Raw genomic sequence first — 15,654 nt, 5'->3', positions numbered from 1 at the left:
CAATAATGGAAATTTAACAACAGTACATGGCAATAATGACAATTTAGCAACACAGCATAACACTATTGGGAACATAGCAACACTACATGGCAATAATGGGAATGCAGCAAGACTACAAGGCAATAATGGGAATGTAGCAACACTACATGGCAAAAATGGGAATTTAGCAATGCTACATGGCAATAATGGGAGTTTAGCAACACTACATGATAATAATGGGAGTTTAGCAACATTACATGGCATTAATGTGAGTTTAGCAGAATTACATGGCAATAATGGGAGTTAACCAACACTACAATATAATAATGGGAGTTTAGCAACATTTCATTTCAATAATGGGAGTTTAGCAATACTACATGATAATAATAGGTGTTTAGCAATACTACATGATAATAATGGGAGTTTAGCAACACTAGATGACAATAATGGCAATTTAGCAACATTATATGGCAATAATTGGAGTTTAGCAACATTACATGGCAATAATGGGAGTTCAGCAACATTACTTGATAATAATGGGAGTTTTGAAGCAGTACATGATAATAATGGGAGTTTAGCAACATTACAAGGCAATAATGGGAATCTAACAACACTACATGGCAATAATGACAGTTTAGCAACATTACATAGCAATAATGACAATTTAGCAACATTACATGGAAAAATGGGAGTTTAGCAACACTACATGATAATAATGGGAGTTGAGCAACACTACATGATAATAATGGGAGTTTAGCAACACTAGATGACAATAATGGCAATTTAGCAACATTACATGGCAATAATTGGAATTTAGCAACATTTCATGGTAATAATTGGAGTTTAGCAATGCTACATGATAATCATGGGAGTTTAGCAACATTGCATGGCAATAATGAGAGTTTAGAAACATTACATAGCAATAACTGGAATTTAACAACACTACATGGCAATAATGGCAATTTAGCAACATTACATGGCAATAATAGGAGTTTAGCAACACTACATGATAATAATGGGTGTTTAGCAATACTATATGATCATGATGGGATTTTATCAACACCTGATGACAATAATAGCAATTTAGCAACATTATATGGCAATAATGGCAGTTTAGCAACATTACATGGCAATAATGGGAGTTTAGCAACATTACATGACAAAAATGGGAGTTTAGCAACACTACAGGATAATAATGGGAATTTAGCTATATTACATGACAATAATGTGAATTAGCCACACTATGTGACAATAATGGGAACTGAGCCATGCTACATGACAATAATTGCAAGTTAGCAACACAACAATACAATAATGGGAATATAGCAACACTACTTGGAAATAATGCCAATTTAGCAGCACTACATGGCAATAATGGCAATTTAGCAACATTACATGGCAATAATGGGAGTTTAGCAACATTACATGGCAATAATGGGAGTTTAGAGTTTAGTGTGTGTGTGATTTGGATTTTTAACATAGCTTTAACAATTTTTTAGTCATATTGCTACGATGTCTGCAGTATAGCAGTCTATAGTGATGTCAAGCACTGGAGCATCATGTCACAGACATGTAGCATGATGTCCCACCCAGTCACATTATCATACATGCCAACCCCTGGCAAGGAAAAAGTGTAATCCAAGTGGACAAAAAGAGTAATCTGAGCAGAAAAAGATTAATCCACATAAAACATGAAAAAAATTCAAACAGCATATGTACAAAATGATTTATTTATCCCTCTGGAATTTTAACATCAATTACTGCAAGTTTTTGTACATAAAACTTTGAGCTTTAAAAAGCATCTGACTTTCATATTGCATTTAAAAACACTTTGTATCAGCTGAGATTATGAATGTTTTGCACACAAGCACTAAGTGCTCTGTTAGAGAGCCTGAATCTGAATTCAGTTTTATTTTTGTGAACAATACTGAACAATCTCTCACAGTTAGCATTAGAATGGTAAAGAACCAATATTCCTTTCATAACTTGACAAAGAAGAGGAAATTTATATCTTACAGTTACTGGGTCTTTTAGCTGGGAAATAAGATGAAAAAATCAACTCTATCCATGTGAATTTAGCCATACTACATAATAATAATGAGAATTTAGCCTCACTACATGACAATAATGGGAACTGAGCCACACTGCATGACAATAATGGCAATTTAGCAACACTACAATACAATAATGGGAATGTAGCAACACTACATGGCAATAATGGGAATTAACACAGTACATGGCAATAATGGGAATTTAGCAACACTACATGACAATAATGGTAATTTAACAACACTACATGGCAATAATGGGAATTCAGCAACACTACAGACATGACTTATTGTATACAAACTTGATTAATGCAATAATAGGAAATTAGCAACACTACAAAGATGTCTTTTTATTGTATAGAAAGTTGAAACAATTAACAAACAACACAGAAATCAACTAAATCAATAAATATGCTTTGCAAGACTGATCAAAATAAAGAAAAAACCTGATATAGCCATGTTGGGCTAATCTAAGGGTAGGATTTTAGCTGCTTTAAGATCCTATCCTTTTTGTGGACATCCCTTTCCACTCAAAGTTTTAATTTCATACCCCTTTCTCCAAAGGAGTTGATGCCAAAAATTATACATGCATGCTAGTGTATCTTGTGTATAGATGGAAACACACTTCCATGCAAGGGAAGGATCATGTGCTTTCTATGGCAAGGACAATGACAAATCCTCTGAAACATATAAGAAAAACTGCTCTCCAGCTAACTTATATATGAAAATGTCATGATGCAAATCATTTTGGTATACCTCTACTATAAAAGGCTTTCTTTTTTTATAAAAAAGTAATTCATACAAACATCACAACTTTAGTGAACACTGATCACTCATGGCAAAAGCAATGACAGGTCAACATGTTTTCAGGCAGTCAAAATGCTCCAAGTGGAGTTTTTTACTTGATTATTAACAGGCCCAATATGAATTTTTTTATTTACAATTTGGTACAAATGACGCTGACAAATAATCAATTGCAGCCTCTTTATACAAATGACACTACCAATTCATTCATAAGAGCTTTCTTGTACAAATGACTCTACCTTTTCATCAATTAGAGCCTCCTTGTATAAATGACACTACTAATTCGTCTATTACAGCTTCTTCGTACAAATGACACTAACAATTCATCGATTGCAGCCTATTTGTACAAATGACCCTACCAATTCATCCATTAGAGACCCCTTGTACAAATGACACTACTTATTCATCAATTAGAGCTTCCTTGTACAAATGACCCTACCGATTCATCAATTAGATCTTTGTACAAATGACCCTACCAATTCATCCATTAGAGACCCCTTGTACAAATGACACTACCTATTCATCAATTAGAGCTTCCTTGTACAAATGACCCTACCTATTCATCAATCAGATCTTTGTACAAATGACCGTACCAATTCAACAATTAGAACTTTGTACAAATGACCCTACCAATTCATCAATTGGATCTACTTTGTACAAATGTCCCTACCAATTCATCAATTAGAGCCTCTCTGTAAAAATGACCCTACCAATTCATCAATTAGAGCCTGTTTCTACAAATGACCCTACCACTTCATCAATCAGATCTTTCTACAAATGACCCTACCAATTCATCAATTAGATCTTTCTACAAATGACCCTACCAATTCATTCATTAGAATCTCTTTATACAAATAACACTACCAATTCATCAAAAGCAGCCTATTTGTACAAATGCCCCTACCCCAATTCATCAATTAGAGCCTCTTTGTACAAATTACCCTACCAATTCATCACTGTAGCCTCTTTGTACAAATGTCACTACCAATTCATCACTGTAGCCTCTTTGTACAAATTACCCTACCAATTCATCACTGTAGCCTCTTTGTACAAATGACACTACCAATTCATCAATTACAGTTTCTTGTTAAAAATGACCCTACCAATTCATCAATTAGATCTTCTTTTTACAAATGACCCTACCAATTCATCAAATGAAGCCTCTTTGTACCAATGATCCTACCGATTCATCAAACAGAGCCTTTTTGTACAAATGACCCTACCAATTCATCAATTAGAGCTTCTTTGTACAAATGACCCAACCAATTCAATTACAGCTTCTGTGTACAAATGATCCCATCAATTCATCAATTAGATCATCTTTGTAAAAATGACACTACCAATTCATAAATTAGAGCCTCTTTGTACATATGACCTACCAATTCATCAATTAGAGCCTCCTTGTACAAATGACTCTACCAATTCATCAATTGCAGCCTCTTTGTACAAACAACCCTACCAATCCAGCAATTAGATCTTCTTTGTAAAAAAGACCCTACCAATTCATTAATTAGATCTTCTTTTTACAAATGACCCTACCAATTCATCAAATGAAGCCTCAATGCACAAATGATCATACCAATTCATCAATTAGAGCCTCCTTGTACAAATGACCCTACCAATTCATAAATTAGAGCCTCTTTGTACAAATGACACTACAAATTCATCAATTACAGCCTCTTTGTACAAATGACCCTATCAATTCATCAATTACAGCCTCTTTGTACAGATGACTCTACCAATTCATCAATTAGAGCCTCTTTGTACAAATGACCCTACCAATTCATCAATTAGAGCTTCTTTGTACAAATGACCCAACCAATTCAATTAGAGTCTCTGTGTACAAATGATCCCATCAATTCATCAATTAGATCTTCTTTATAAAAATGACACTACCAATTCATAAATTAGAGCCTCTTTGTACTTATGACCTACCAATTTATCAATTAGAGCCTCTTTGTACAAACAACCCTACCAATCCAGCAATTAGAGCCTCTTTGTACAAATGACACTACCAATTCATCAATTAGAGCTTCTTTGTACAAATGACCCAACCAATTCAATTAGAGAGTCCGTTGACAAATGATCCCATCAATTTATCAATTAGATCTTCTTTGTACAAATGACCCTACCAATTCATCAAATGAAGCCTCAATGCACAAATGATCATACCAATTCATCAATTAGAGCCTCCTTGTACAAATGACCCTACCAATTCATCAATTAGAGCCTCTTTGTACAAACGTACCTACCAATTCATCAATTAGGGCCTCTCTGTACATATGACACTACAAATTCATCAATTACAGCCTCTTTTTACAAATGACCCTATCAATTTATCAATTACAGCCTCTTTGTACAGACGACCCTACAAATTCATCAATTAGATCTTCTTTGAAAAAATGACACTACCAATTCATCAATTAGAGCCTCTTTGTACAAATGACCCTACCAATTCATAAATTAGAGCCTCTTTGTACAAATGACCCTATCAATTCATTAATTGTAGCCTCTTTGTACAAATGACACTATCAATTCATCAATTACAGCTCTTTATACAAATGACCCTATCAATTCATCAATTACATCCTCTATGCAAAAATGACCCTACCAATTCATCAATTAGCGCCTCTTTGTACAAATGACCCTAACAATTCATCAATTAGAGCCTCTCTGCACATATGACCCTACCAATTCATCAATTAGAGCCTCTTTGTACAAATGACCCTACCAATTCATCAATTAGAGCTTCTCTGTACATATGACCCTACCAATTCATCAATTCGAGCCTCTTTGTACAAATGACCCTACCAATTCATCAATTAGAGCCTCTTGGTACAAATGAACCTACCAGTTCATCAATTAGAGCCTCTTTGTTCTTAAGCTTAATATTTTTCTGTCGAGCTTCATCCTCCTGCAGCAGCTGTCTTTGAACCTCAGACTCATGTTTTTCCTGCTGAATCAGCATTTCTAGGTATTCTTCATCTTTACTCTGAATGAATATAAAATAACATAAAGTTATAAAAACTGAATGAATGAAATGATATATTAACAGCAGTCTTACCAATAGCTCTAGTTTAGCCTCCATTTCCTATTTCTTCCTACTTTTATGTCAAACTCCCTAATTTTCCCTCTTTTACCCAAGAGTTTGTTGATGAGACAAGCTCTACTCGCTAAAAACTTGCCTTGTACAAGATTTCATGATAAGCCTGTTCTTCCCTCCTTTTATTTGTTATAGCTACCACAAACTGAACTTATCTTCATTATTCTAGAGAAACACCAGCAAATCTATTCTTTTTGCTTATCTTTTATTTCATTTTTAGTTCATATAAATGATGCCATAAACTTTTCCTTTTTTAAGTTGACAAATTCTAAATGAGTATACATTCCAAAAGAAGAAGAAACTTGTTGTTTCATTTTCCTATACATGAATATGGATATATCTTGCTTTAAGATATACTGTGCTACCAAAGTTATGTGTTTATATAAATGATGGTAGAAAGTTCCATAATTTCTCCACCAACTTTTCATGATTTTACCCAAACAATATTTACAATTAATGTAAAAGCAATTTTATCCTGTGTCACTAAAGAAATTGCAGTTCTTTTACAAAGACCTTAGGTGATGTTTGAAATGACCAAAACGAGCATTGTGACCAGTGGTACAACTATTTCTGAAACAGAAAATAATATTTAAAAGCATCCCAAGGTCATAATTACTAATCAATTCTGAACGAATGATGCATTTTATTCATTTCAAGGAAACTTTCACATTTCTAAAATAATCTGCTATTCATGTGTGATGACATGAGCTAAGACTTTCATAAAAGCATTAGCAATGTATTAGCTCATTTGGCCTAAGAGAGTTTTGTCATTTTCGCTTGAAATGGAGGTAGGAAATGAATTTTGGGGGTTAATTCTGAATACATCCAAATACATCTGCTTCCAAGAGTTTGTTTTGCTTAGACTGATGCCTAGTTTTGCAAGAAACATCATCTGCATTGGCTATTTAGCTCGCGCATGTGCAAGAGGGTAAAAGTTGGAGTTCTTTTTTTTTTCCTTGTTTATGGGACTCATCATTTTTGTCTCCTGGCTGCTTCTTCCTCCCAATCCCCAACTTATCCTACTTTTTACAAAGGTTCACATATCTGTGTGCAGTTCAGACCAGTCTGCCTTAGATCACAGGCCAAAATGTCTAAAATCCAGACAAAAAATCCAATCTCAACAATGGGCAAATGTTTGGTGTAAAAAGATCAGGTCTCAAAAAATTTGTTTTTTCCTCTGTATTTTCTTATGTGAATAGAAAGTCCAGATTATTTGGTATCATTGTAGAGCTACATATGTCTGCTTTTTGCAATACCACCCACTTTGGGGTATCTTAAATGACCTTGACACTACAGAGCTTGCAAGTAGGGTACAGCATCATCGTACCTACAGGCCGGATTGGGAATGAATGAGTTAACAAGGTTTTTGGAAATTTCCTAGAAATTGTGAAGGAACGGATATTTTTTTAATATGTTTGCAATATTGATGCAAAAATGATCAAATAGATAAGGAATATGCAGATTTTGTGATGTCACCAAAATTCACCTATTAACTCATTTCGCCCTGGAAAGTTTTGTCATTTTTGTCTGAAATGGGGGTAGGAAACACATTTTGCAGGTTAATTCTGAATACATCCAAATACATCTGCTTCCAATAGCTTTTTGCTTGGCTATTTGGCTCGCACGTGAGCAGAAGGGTAAGCTCCTGTCCACTTCTTATTCCCAATCCCTAACAACTTATCATACTTTTTTGTAAAGGTTCACCCATCTCTGTGCTGTTCAGACTGGCTGTCTTAGATCACAGGCCAAAGAGTCTAAAATCTGTACACAAAATTCGATCCTGACAATCCACTAGAGGCAGTAATATCAACATCATGTGGTCATGCTGGATTTCAGTCTGGTAATATTCTTACTGTGAACCAACTAGATGTCATAAAAAGTCTTTGGGTGAAAACTCAAAGTAGATATGACCATCCTTTTGTAAGGATCTGCAAAATGCCCCCCATTTGGCAGTCATATTGTGTGTTAGATTGGCACCATCTCTAGCTCTTAAGAGGTTGCAAGCTCAATCAAAATTTATGTATGTAGCAGTGTTATATTGCACCTCAGCACAATAGTGGCTATATGATGCCAATTAAAAGTAAAATTTTGAAAAATGCATAAATTAAGACTTGCACAAAACTTTGGAAAGATAAGCCCTTCCAAATAAATACGAAATCCAACTGAAATTAGGTCACCAGAGAGGTAGTAAGCATAACCAATCATATACTCATAAATGTGTGAAGATCTTAGAGTTGGGTACCACTAAAAATTTTGTACCATGGTATTTCTGAATGTACCGCAATATATATTAAGATATACTGCAATAATATTTGGGACCAACAATTCAACAGTCTGGAGCAGGTGACTGACACATTTTTATTTAATTTCCATCTGTCAATAGCGGGTAAAAAATATCTTGCTCTGATTTATAGCAAAATAGCACCATATTATGTCCATTATATTATTTAGTAAAAAGTATTAATTATCTTGAGATGAAAGAAAATTTTTCAGCGCCAAAGAAAATCACAGTTCTATCCCACCCTCAAATTAAATGGTCAGTAGCTTAAAGCAGATGAATTTGCTATGTGTATCTTCACTTTGTAAAAGTTGTAATCTAAATGTTTTTCTCATTGTGACATTTTTCCAAAAGTTGGATTTGGCCGGAATGTGTCACATTTAATTTGACCACAAAACTGCATGCACGACATGCGCCAAATACATGATTAAAGAATCATAAATACTACTAAATTTGCAATATTAACCATTCATATGTGACAGATATAACCCTTTCTTTCAATATGGTTACTGTGACCATGGTGTTATATCAAATCAGCACCCTTTTTATTAGAAAAAGGGCCAGCTGGATGTCATGAAAAATCTTTTAGTGAAAAAACCTAGAAGGTGACATGACCATCCATTCAGGAGGAATAGCAATAGCAAAATTATCAAGATGGCTCTTGTGGTGGCCACAGTGGCTGAGTAAAACCAGTTTTGTTTAGGAGATGCAGTGACAATAAACTTGTGCTCATGGACTGATGGACAAAACCATTCCAAAAGCTCTTCATATCTATGGCAAGAAAAACTAAAAATTATACCATAAGAAATGTACTTTAAGTGGTGCAATAGATATGTTTACAAACAAAATTACAGTACCATTTTTTTTTGTTTTATGTGTCAGACTGAGTATAAGATGAAGACAAGAAAATATACTATACTATCAATACATGCAGAATAAACTACCAGATACCAATTTCGACTTGTTCTTCTTTATAAGGTCTTTATTATCCTTCTTGTATGACTCAATCTGCTTTTTGGTGGACTCTACATCAATGTTGTTGGTCAGGTTATGGACTGAAATGGTAGACCAAAAAAAATCATTTAAAGTACTCATATGGACTGAAATGGTAGACAAAAAAGAAATCACTTAAAGTACTCATATGGACTGAAATGGTAGACAAAAAGAAATCACTTAAAGTACTCATATGGACTGAAATGGTAGACAAAAAAAATCACTTAAAGTACTCATATGGACTGAAATGGTAGGCAAAAAAGAAATCACTCAAAGTACTCATATGGACTGAAATGGTAGACAAAAAGAAATCACTTAAAGTACTCATATGGACTGAAATGGTAGACAAAAAGAAATCACTTAAAGTACTCATATGAACTGAAATGGTAGACAAAAAAAATCACTCAAAGTACTTATATGGACTGAAATGGTAGACAAAAAAAAATCACTCAAAGTATTGTGCACAAACTGATGTGGTTACAGTGGGCAGCCATGTAAAAATGACAAAAAAGTCATGAAAGGACAAAATGAAAAAATCATGATACAGCACAAGTAAATTTGGTATTGGTAAGGCCTAAAAAAGACCAATCTACTCCCAAGCTGTTTGTACTTGAATCTGACCTCCACTCTGACAAACTGATGACCTTCAAATGATGAGGATACATTTTACCTTGGGATTTGAGAGTCAGTGGTCATACTACTAATGTACTATGATCTTGTAATGTACTTGAAGAAGTAACACTGAAATAATAAAAATACATGTATTAATGTCCATCTTCAATTTATATGACAAATAATATAAAAACCCTAAAAACTTCTGAATATAGAATAGGCCCAATGCACCTGCCTGCATGTCATAAGTGATAAATGGATGCAGGAGCTGTTATGGCTCAGTGGTTAATGTACTAGACATATAAATGAGAGGGTGCGGGTTTGAATCCTACCATCAGATGAACCTGGGTTAGCTGTTGTGGTGTGTCCATGGGAAAGGCACTTTACTCCAGTTGTCTTCATACCAAATAACCTATTTGTGTTTCTGTACCATACAGCACCAAACACCAAATAATACAATATCATAAACAGTTTTACCTGTGATGTGTTGGCAAGGATTAAGTTTGGCAACAGACTGGCTGAATGATGTGTACCAGTATATGTAATTTTAGCAAGGAGTTAGTCTGGCAATAGACTGAGTGAATGCTGCGTACAAGTATATGTAATTCTGACAAAGATATAGTTTGGCAATAGACTGGCTGAATGTTCTTACCAGTATATCTAATTTTGTCACTTTTTTATGTTTCAATACGAGTCCAGGCTAATTTTATGTGTCCAATGATGAACATACTCTAACTGGGTGGAAAGTGGCTATAGCATAAAGAGTAACTAATGAAAGATGTTAAAAAATGTGTTATAATAGATTTTAATTGATTTGATCTAGGATAAACATATGAAAAGCTTTAAAAAAAATGCACACTAAAATCTTTGCTACATGTACCACCTACTCTATAGCAATTTTAATGTTCAAAAGATGCCACTGTGTTTATAGCAAATTCTGATGTCCAAAAGATGCCACTCTGCCTATAGCAAATTCTGATGTCCCGAAATCTGTCATTAGGGCAAATTTTGATATCTCAAAATCTGTCACTCTGTCTACAGCAAATTTTGATATCCCAAAATCTGTCACTCTGTCTACAGCAAACTTCGATATCCCCAAATCTGTCACATTGTCTCAAACTTTTGGTATGTCTTCACTGTATCAGGGTAAGGTTTCTTCATGTGAACTTTGCAGGCTAACAAAAGAATCATTTAGGGGGAATGGCAACAGAGGACCAATATTAATGACTGATAAGCATAAAAATGCATTTATTAAACTACTTGCCTCAGTGGTCTGTAGTACTTACTGATGGATTCTATCATCTCCAGATAGTCATTATAATCTTTCAAGTTTGTAAAGTCTTCTTCTTTTTTGTTGAAACTGGAATACAAGTGAAAGGTAGGCTTGCAAATAGCATGAATAAATGGAAAATAGGCAGGAGAAACAAAAGATTCCCTTGGAAATGTTGAGAATAATTTCTACTGTATCAATTATTCCACTCTAATATTTAAAAATGAAACCTTTAGCAATGTTATTTCTACAACCAACTAGGAATGTGTGTATTACTGTTTCCATTTAAGACAACCGTGTACCTTTCATTCATTTAAAATTCAGAATCAGATGAATTAATTCCCCCTTTAAAAATAAGCCTTTATCTACCCTGCCTAAAACCCATGTTACAGCCCCCCCTCCCCCCCCCCCCCCGCACTTCAAACTGGTGCATTGATTTGCTTGTGATGGCACATAAGAAAAATGATACCGAGTTATCAGAAACTCTGGACAGCCTGATGCCCCTCAGATTCTACATCATGCCTCTCCCATATTCTAAAATCACCCAAAATAAAAAAAAATTAGATTTAGCTTCTTGATCTAATTTGCCTGACAACACCTTGAGTAATGAAACACATCATGTTCATCTAAACTTCCAGAAAGGCACAAGTGATTCATATTTAACCCAATGATGGGGCCCTTCTTTGTTGGTCCTTTACCCATAAGAATAATGTCTGCACCATATCACACACAGCCATGACTTTGTATGTAAAGCAAAATATGGGAACAATACTATTCTGTTCTATGCATTTTTCATTGGTTACCTATTATCACCATTATGAATAATAAGGAGTAGCCAGGGTACTTCATATCCTGCTTACACTAAGTGCTTGTACATGAATTACATCAATCATTCAGCGTAAGTGTACCAGTTTATTGAAACTCTTAAGCTGATTGAGGGACTTATCATATCACCCAAGACTGTTTCACAATCAAAACAACAAGGTGATTAATATTTAAAACCATAAGGTCAATATAAGTGCCGTCCACTTAATTCCATTCACATAATGAATGGGTAAGTCCCCATGTGCTAGAATTCTTAAAACTAAAAAACTGAAATTCAACAAATAATTTAATTCTCTAAGTTATAAAAATGAAAATTTAAGAGGAACTTGTAGTATTATGAATTAAATCACAAACAATCCTAAAAGCTCTATCACAAGTCCGAAGGTATAGTGTTCTGAATGAATTCCAGTACTGTTCCAAATGAATTCCAATCTTGAATGTGCTTATATACCAATAGTCTTGAAGCATAACAACGATAAAATCCAGAATGCCTTTGAATGAGTCCTAAAAGAGTGCTCAGGTCCAAAAGTTAATGAACACTTCATAATTCCAGTGAAGAAACAATTCCCCTCAATTTATAACATCACAAATGATTCCATCATAGACTGATCTTAAGATAGGAATTAATAATCTTCTTGATCTCAACATTACATATATCCCCACTTGACCTTGTGTTGCAATACATCCCCACTTGACCTTGTGTTGCAATACATCCCCACCTCACCTTGTGTTGCAATACATCCCCACTTGACCTTATGTTGCAATACATCCCCACTTGACCTTGTTCTGCAATACATCCCCACTTGACCTTGTGTTGCAATACATCCCCACTTGATCTTGTGTTCCAATACATCCCCACATGACCTTGGGTTGCAATACATCCGCATGTGACCTTATGTTACAATACATCACCACTTGACCGTATGTTGCAATACATCCCTACTTGACCTTATGTTGCAATACATCCCCACTTGACCTTATGTTGTAATACATCCCCACTTGACCTTCTGTTACAATATATGCCCACTTGACCTTATGTTGCAATACATCCCCATTTGACCTTATGTTGCAATACATCCCCACTTGACCTTGTTCTGCAATACATCCCCACTTGACCTTGTGTTGCAATACATCCCCACTTGATCTTGTGTTGCAATACATCCCCACATGACCTTGGGTTGCAATACATCCCCGTGTGACCTTATGTTGCAATACATCACCACCTGACCTTATGCTGCAATACATCACCACTTGACCGTATGTTGCAATACATCCCCATTTGACCTTATGTTGCAATACAACCCCACTTGACCTTATGTTGCAATACATCCCCACTTGACCTTATGTTGCAATACATCCCACTTGACCTTATGTTGCAATACAACCCCACTTGACCTTATGTTACAATACATCCCCACTTGACCTTATGTTGCAATACATCCCACTTGACCTTATGTTGCAATACATCACCACTTGACCTTATGTTGCACTGCATCCCCATTTGACCTTATGTTGCAATACATCCCACTTGACCTTATGTTGCAATACATCCCTACTTGACCTTATGTTGCAATACATCCCCATTTGACCTTATGTTGCAATAATCCCCACTTGACCATGTGTTGCAATACATCCCCACTTGACCTTATGTTGCAATACATCCCACTTGACCTTGTGTTGCAATACATCCCCACTTGACCTTATGTTGCAATACATCCCACTTGACCTTACGTTGCAATACATCACCACTTGACATTATGTTGCAATAGCGTTTTCTGAAAAACTCAACCATCTTAATGGAAAATTACCCCAAACTGTAAACAAGCCCATTTCTAAAATAATCTAAGGTCATAATCAACCACAAGCAAACATATATTTATAACTTACAAGACAAACATCATGTATGCACTAAAATTCTATCCTCAATCATGGACAAGGGTCAAGAACACAATACAAACTATATATACATAACATTAGTCCTGACAGGAACTAAGAACGAGAGGCCTGAAGGGCCATGATATCACTCGCCTGGTAACTGATTTCTTGTTGATCTGGGTTTAATGCCATTACTCATCACACGATATGCTGTACATGGCAGCCAGTATAATTAGTGAGAGAAGGATCAGAGAAAACCCTGATAAGAACCACAAACCTGCGGGAAGCTACTGGCAGCTTTCTCACATACCCACATTGTCTGATCCTGCTGGTAATTGACTTGTAAGCTTGTGGAAGCAAATGAATAAATAAATATATGTATACAGAGAAAAGGAAATTTTTGTGGCCACATTGTCTATTAATCCTCAAAAAAAAAAATATGCATTTTTCTGTTTTCATGCTTAAAAATTGGGTGGGAAATTTAAAATAAGAATCTTTTTTTAAAACATTTCCCCATTCCTTTCACTCAAAGTGAAATACATTTGCATGACCTAATTTTATTCCATTGCAAAAAGACCTCGCATGTATTACTCAGCAACACAATGCTAGACAATAGAGATGCACTAAATAATTTGCATTTGATGTGACTTGTCATGAATTTGAACTGAACATGATCAGCAAGCAGCATGCATAGGTAGCCATTACTGAACCATGCTTTTAAGACTGTGTCCAGTAATCACTAAAAAGTATTTGGAGAAAGCAAATTTTTAGTAAATTATGTTTCTCCGAGAATACTTACCCGATCACATTAAAGTTAGGGATAGAAGCCTGCTACCTCTCGAATCCAGCCCTACTAAAAGACAAAAATTTGTCTTTTCTGTCTATCTCATATAGACCAAAGGGCAATAACTCTTGCCCCTTACCTCCCCTTGCCACCGCCAGGTGTCACTAGTTTTTTAAGCTGAGCGATATATATTATATGAGGATGCTTGTATAGCGGGGTGGTTGGGAGGGTTTTTAAGTAATGTGATCAGGTAAATATTCTCAGAGAAACAAAATTTACTAAAAATTTGCTTTCTCCTTCAAATATGTTCCCCGATCACATTAACGTTAGGAGAATAGGTAATAGGAGGAGGGAATGCTGAGCATCCTACCTCCACCCCAGGTACCTTCTAGGGAATGATGGCTGGATTCCCCATTTGAAAGATAACCCGTTCTCCTAATTTCATCAGCAACACAGCCCAAGGTCCCGTGATATGTGACCCCTATATACGGTCAAGAAGACAGTTATTGAAATCTTCTTATCTATGAAATTTCACTGGCGAATCCAGCGAAGCTGATAGGCTGTGCTGATTGTTTTAAATGGGTCTGGTGGTCATCTGGGCTGCCGACACCGGACCTACCAGATTCAAGGTTTGCCTCTGCGAAGCCAAATCTCTGAGATAAAAACTGGAGAAGGTTGACTCTGCATGCCAGCCAACAGCTTCTATTATATCTCAGAGCGAAACATTGCGTTAGAATGCAAGGCTCGCCGAGATTGCTCTAATCTCATGAGCTGTAATCTTCATGAGGCGACTCTGATCTTATGAGACCGCAGAGTACACTGTGAGTATAACCCACTTCAGCCATGAAGCAAGGGCTTGAGGGGTGATATCCCGTTTACCAGCTTTGACCGGAAGAAAGAGGCGCTTACGTGTGTCCCGACACGCCTCTGTGCGTTTTAAATAGTGCTTGAGTGCACAAACAGGATCTTGCATGGCTGTTGCTCTTGACTTATCTATGGAAGAGAGCGAGTGAATGACGATTCTTTGATTGCCAATGGATGGTAACCTATTTTTGGCTACAAAGCCTGGTTGCGTCAGGAGGA

General features: G+C 35.8%; 1 protein-coding gene across 1 annotated transcript in view; it reads right to left on the bottom strand.

The window, feature by feature from the left end:
• The window catches only part of LOC149808431 (CDK-activating kinase assembly factor MAT1-like), a 42,761-nt gene that overhangs the window by 15,023 nt on the left and 12,084 nt on the right, over nucleotides 1–15,654 (bottom strand). Inside the window, exons 3-5 of the mRNA XM_089977109.1 lie at nucleotides 11,104–11,177; nucleotides 9,164–9,267; nucleotides 5,683–5,823 (exon numbers count right to left, since the gene is read on the bottom strand). Coding sequence (XP_089833235.1) covers nucleotides 5,683–5,823; nucleotides 9,164–9,267; nucleotides 11,104–11,177 — 319 coding nt within the window. The remainder of the gene's footprint in view (nucleotides 1–5,682; nucleotides 5,824–9,163; nucleotides 9,268–11,103; nucleotides 11,178–15,654) is intronic.

This window comes from Sinohyriopsis cumingii, chromosome 1, assembly GCF_028554795.1.
Source record: "Sinohyriopsis cumingii isolate HCF-2022 chromosome 1, ASM2855479v2, whole genome shotgun sequence".
Lineage (NCBI taxonomy): Eukaryota > Metazoa > Mollusca > Bivalvia > Unionida > Unionidae > Sinohyriopsis > Sinohyriopsis cumingii.
Note: the sequence above shows the minus strand (reverse complement) of the source record. Positions and strands in the feature narration are given on the sequence as shown.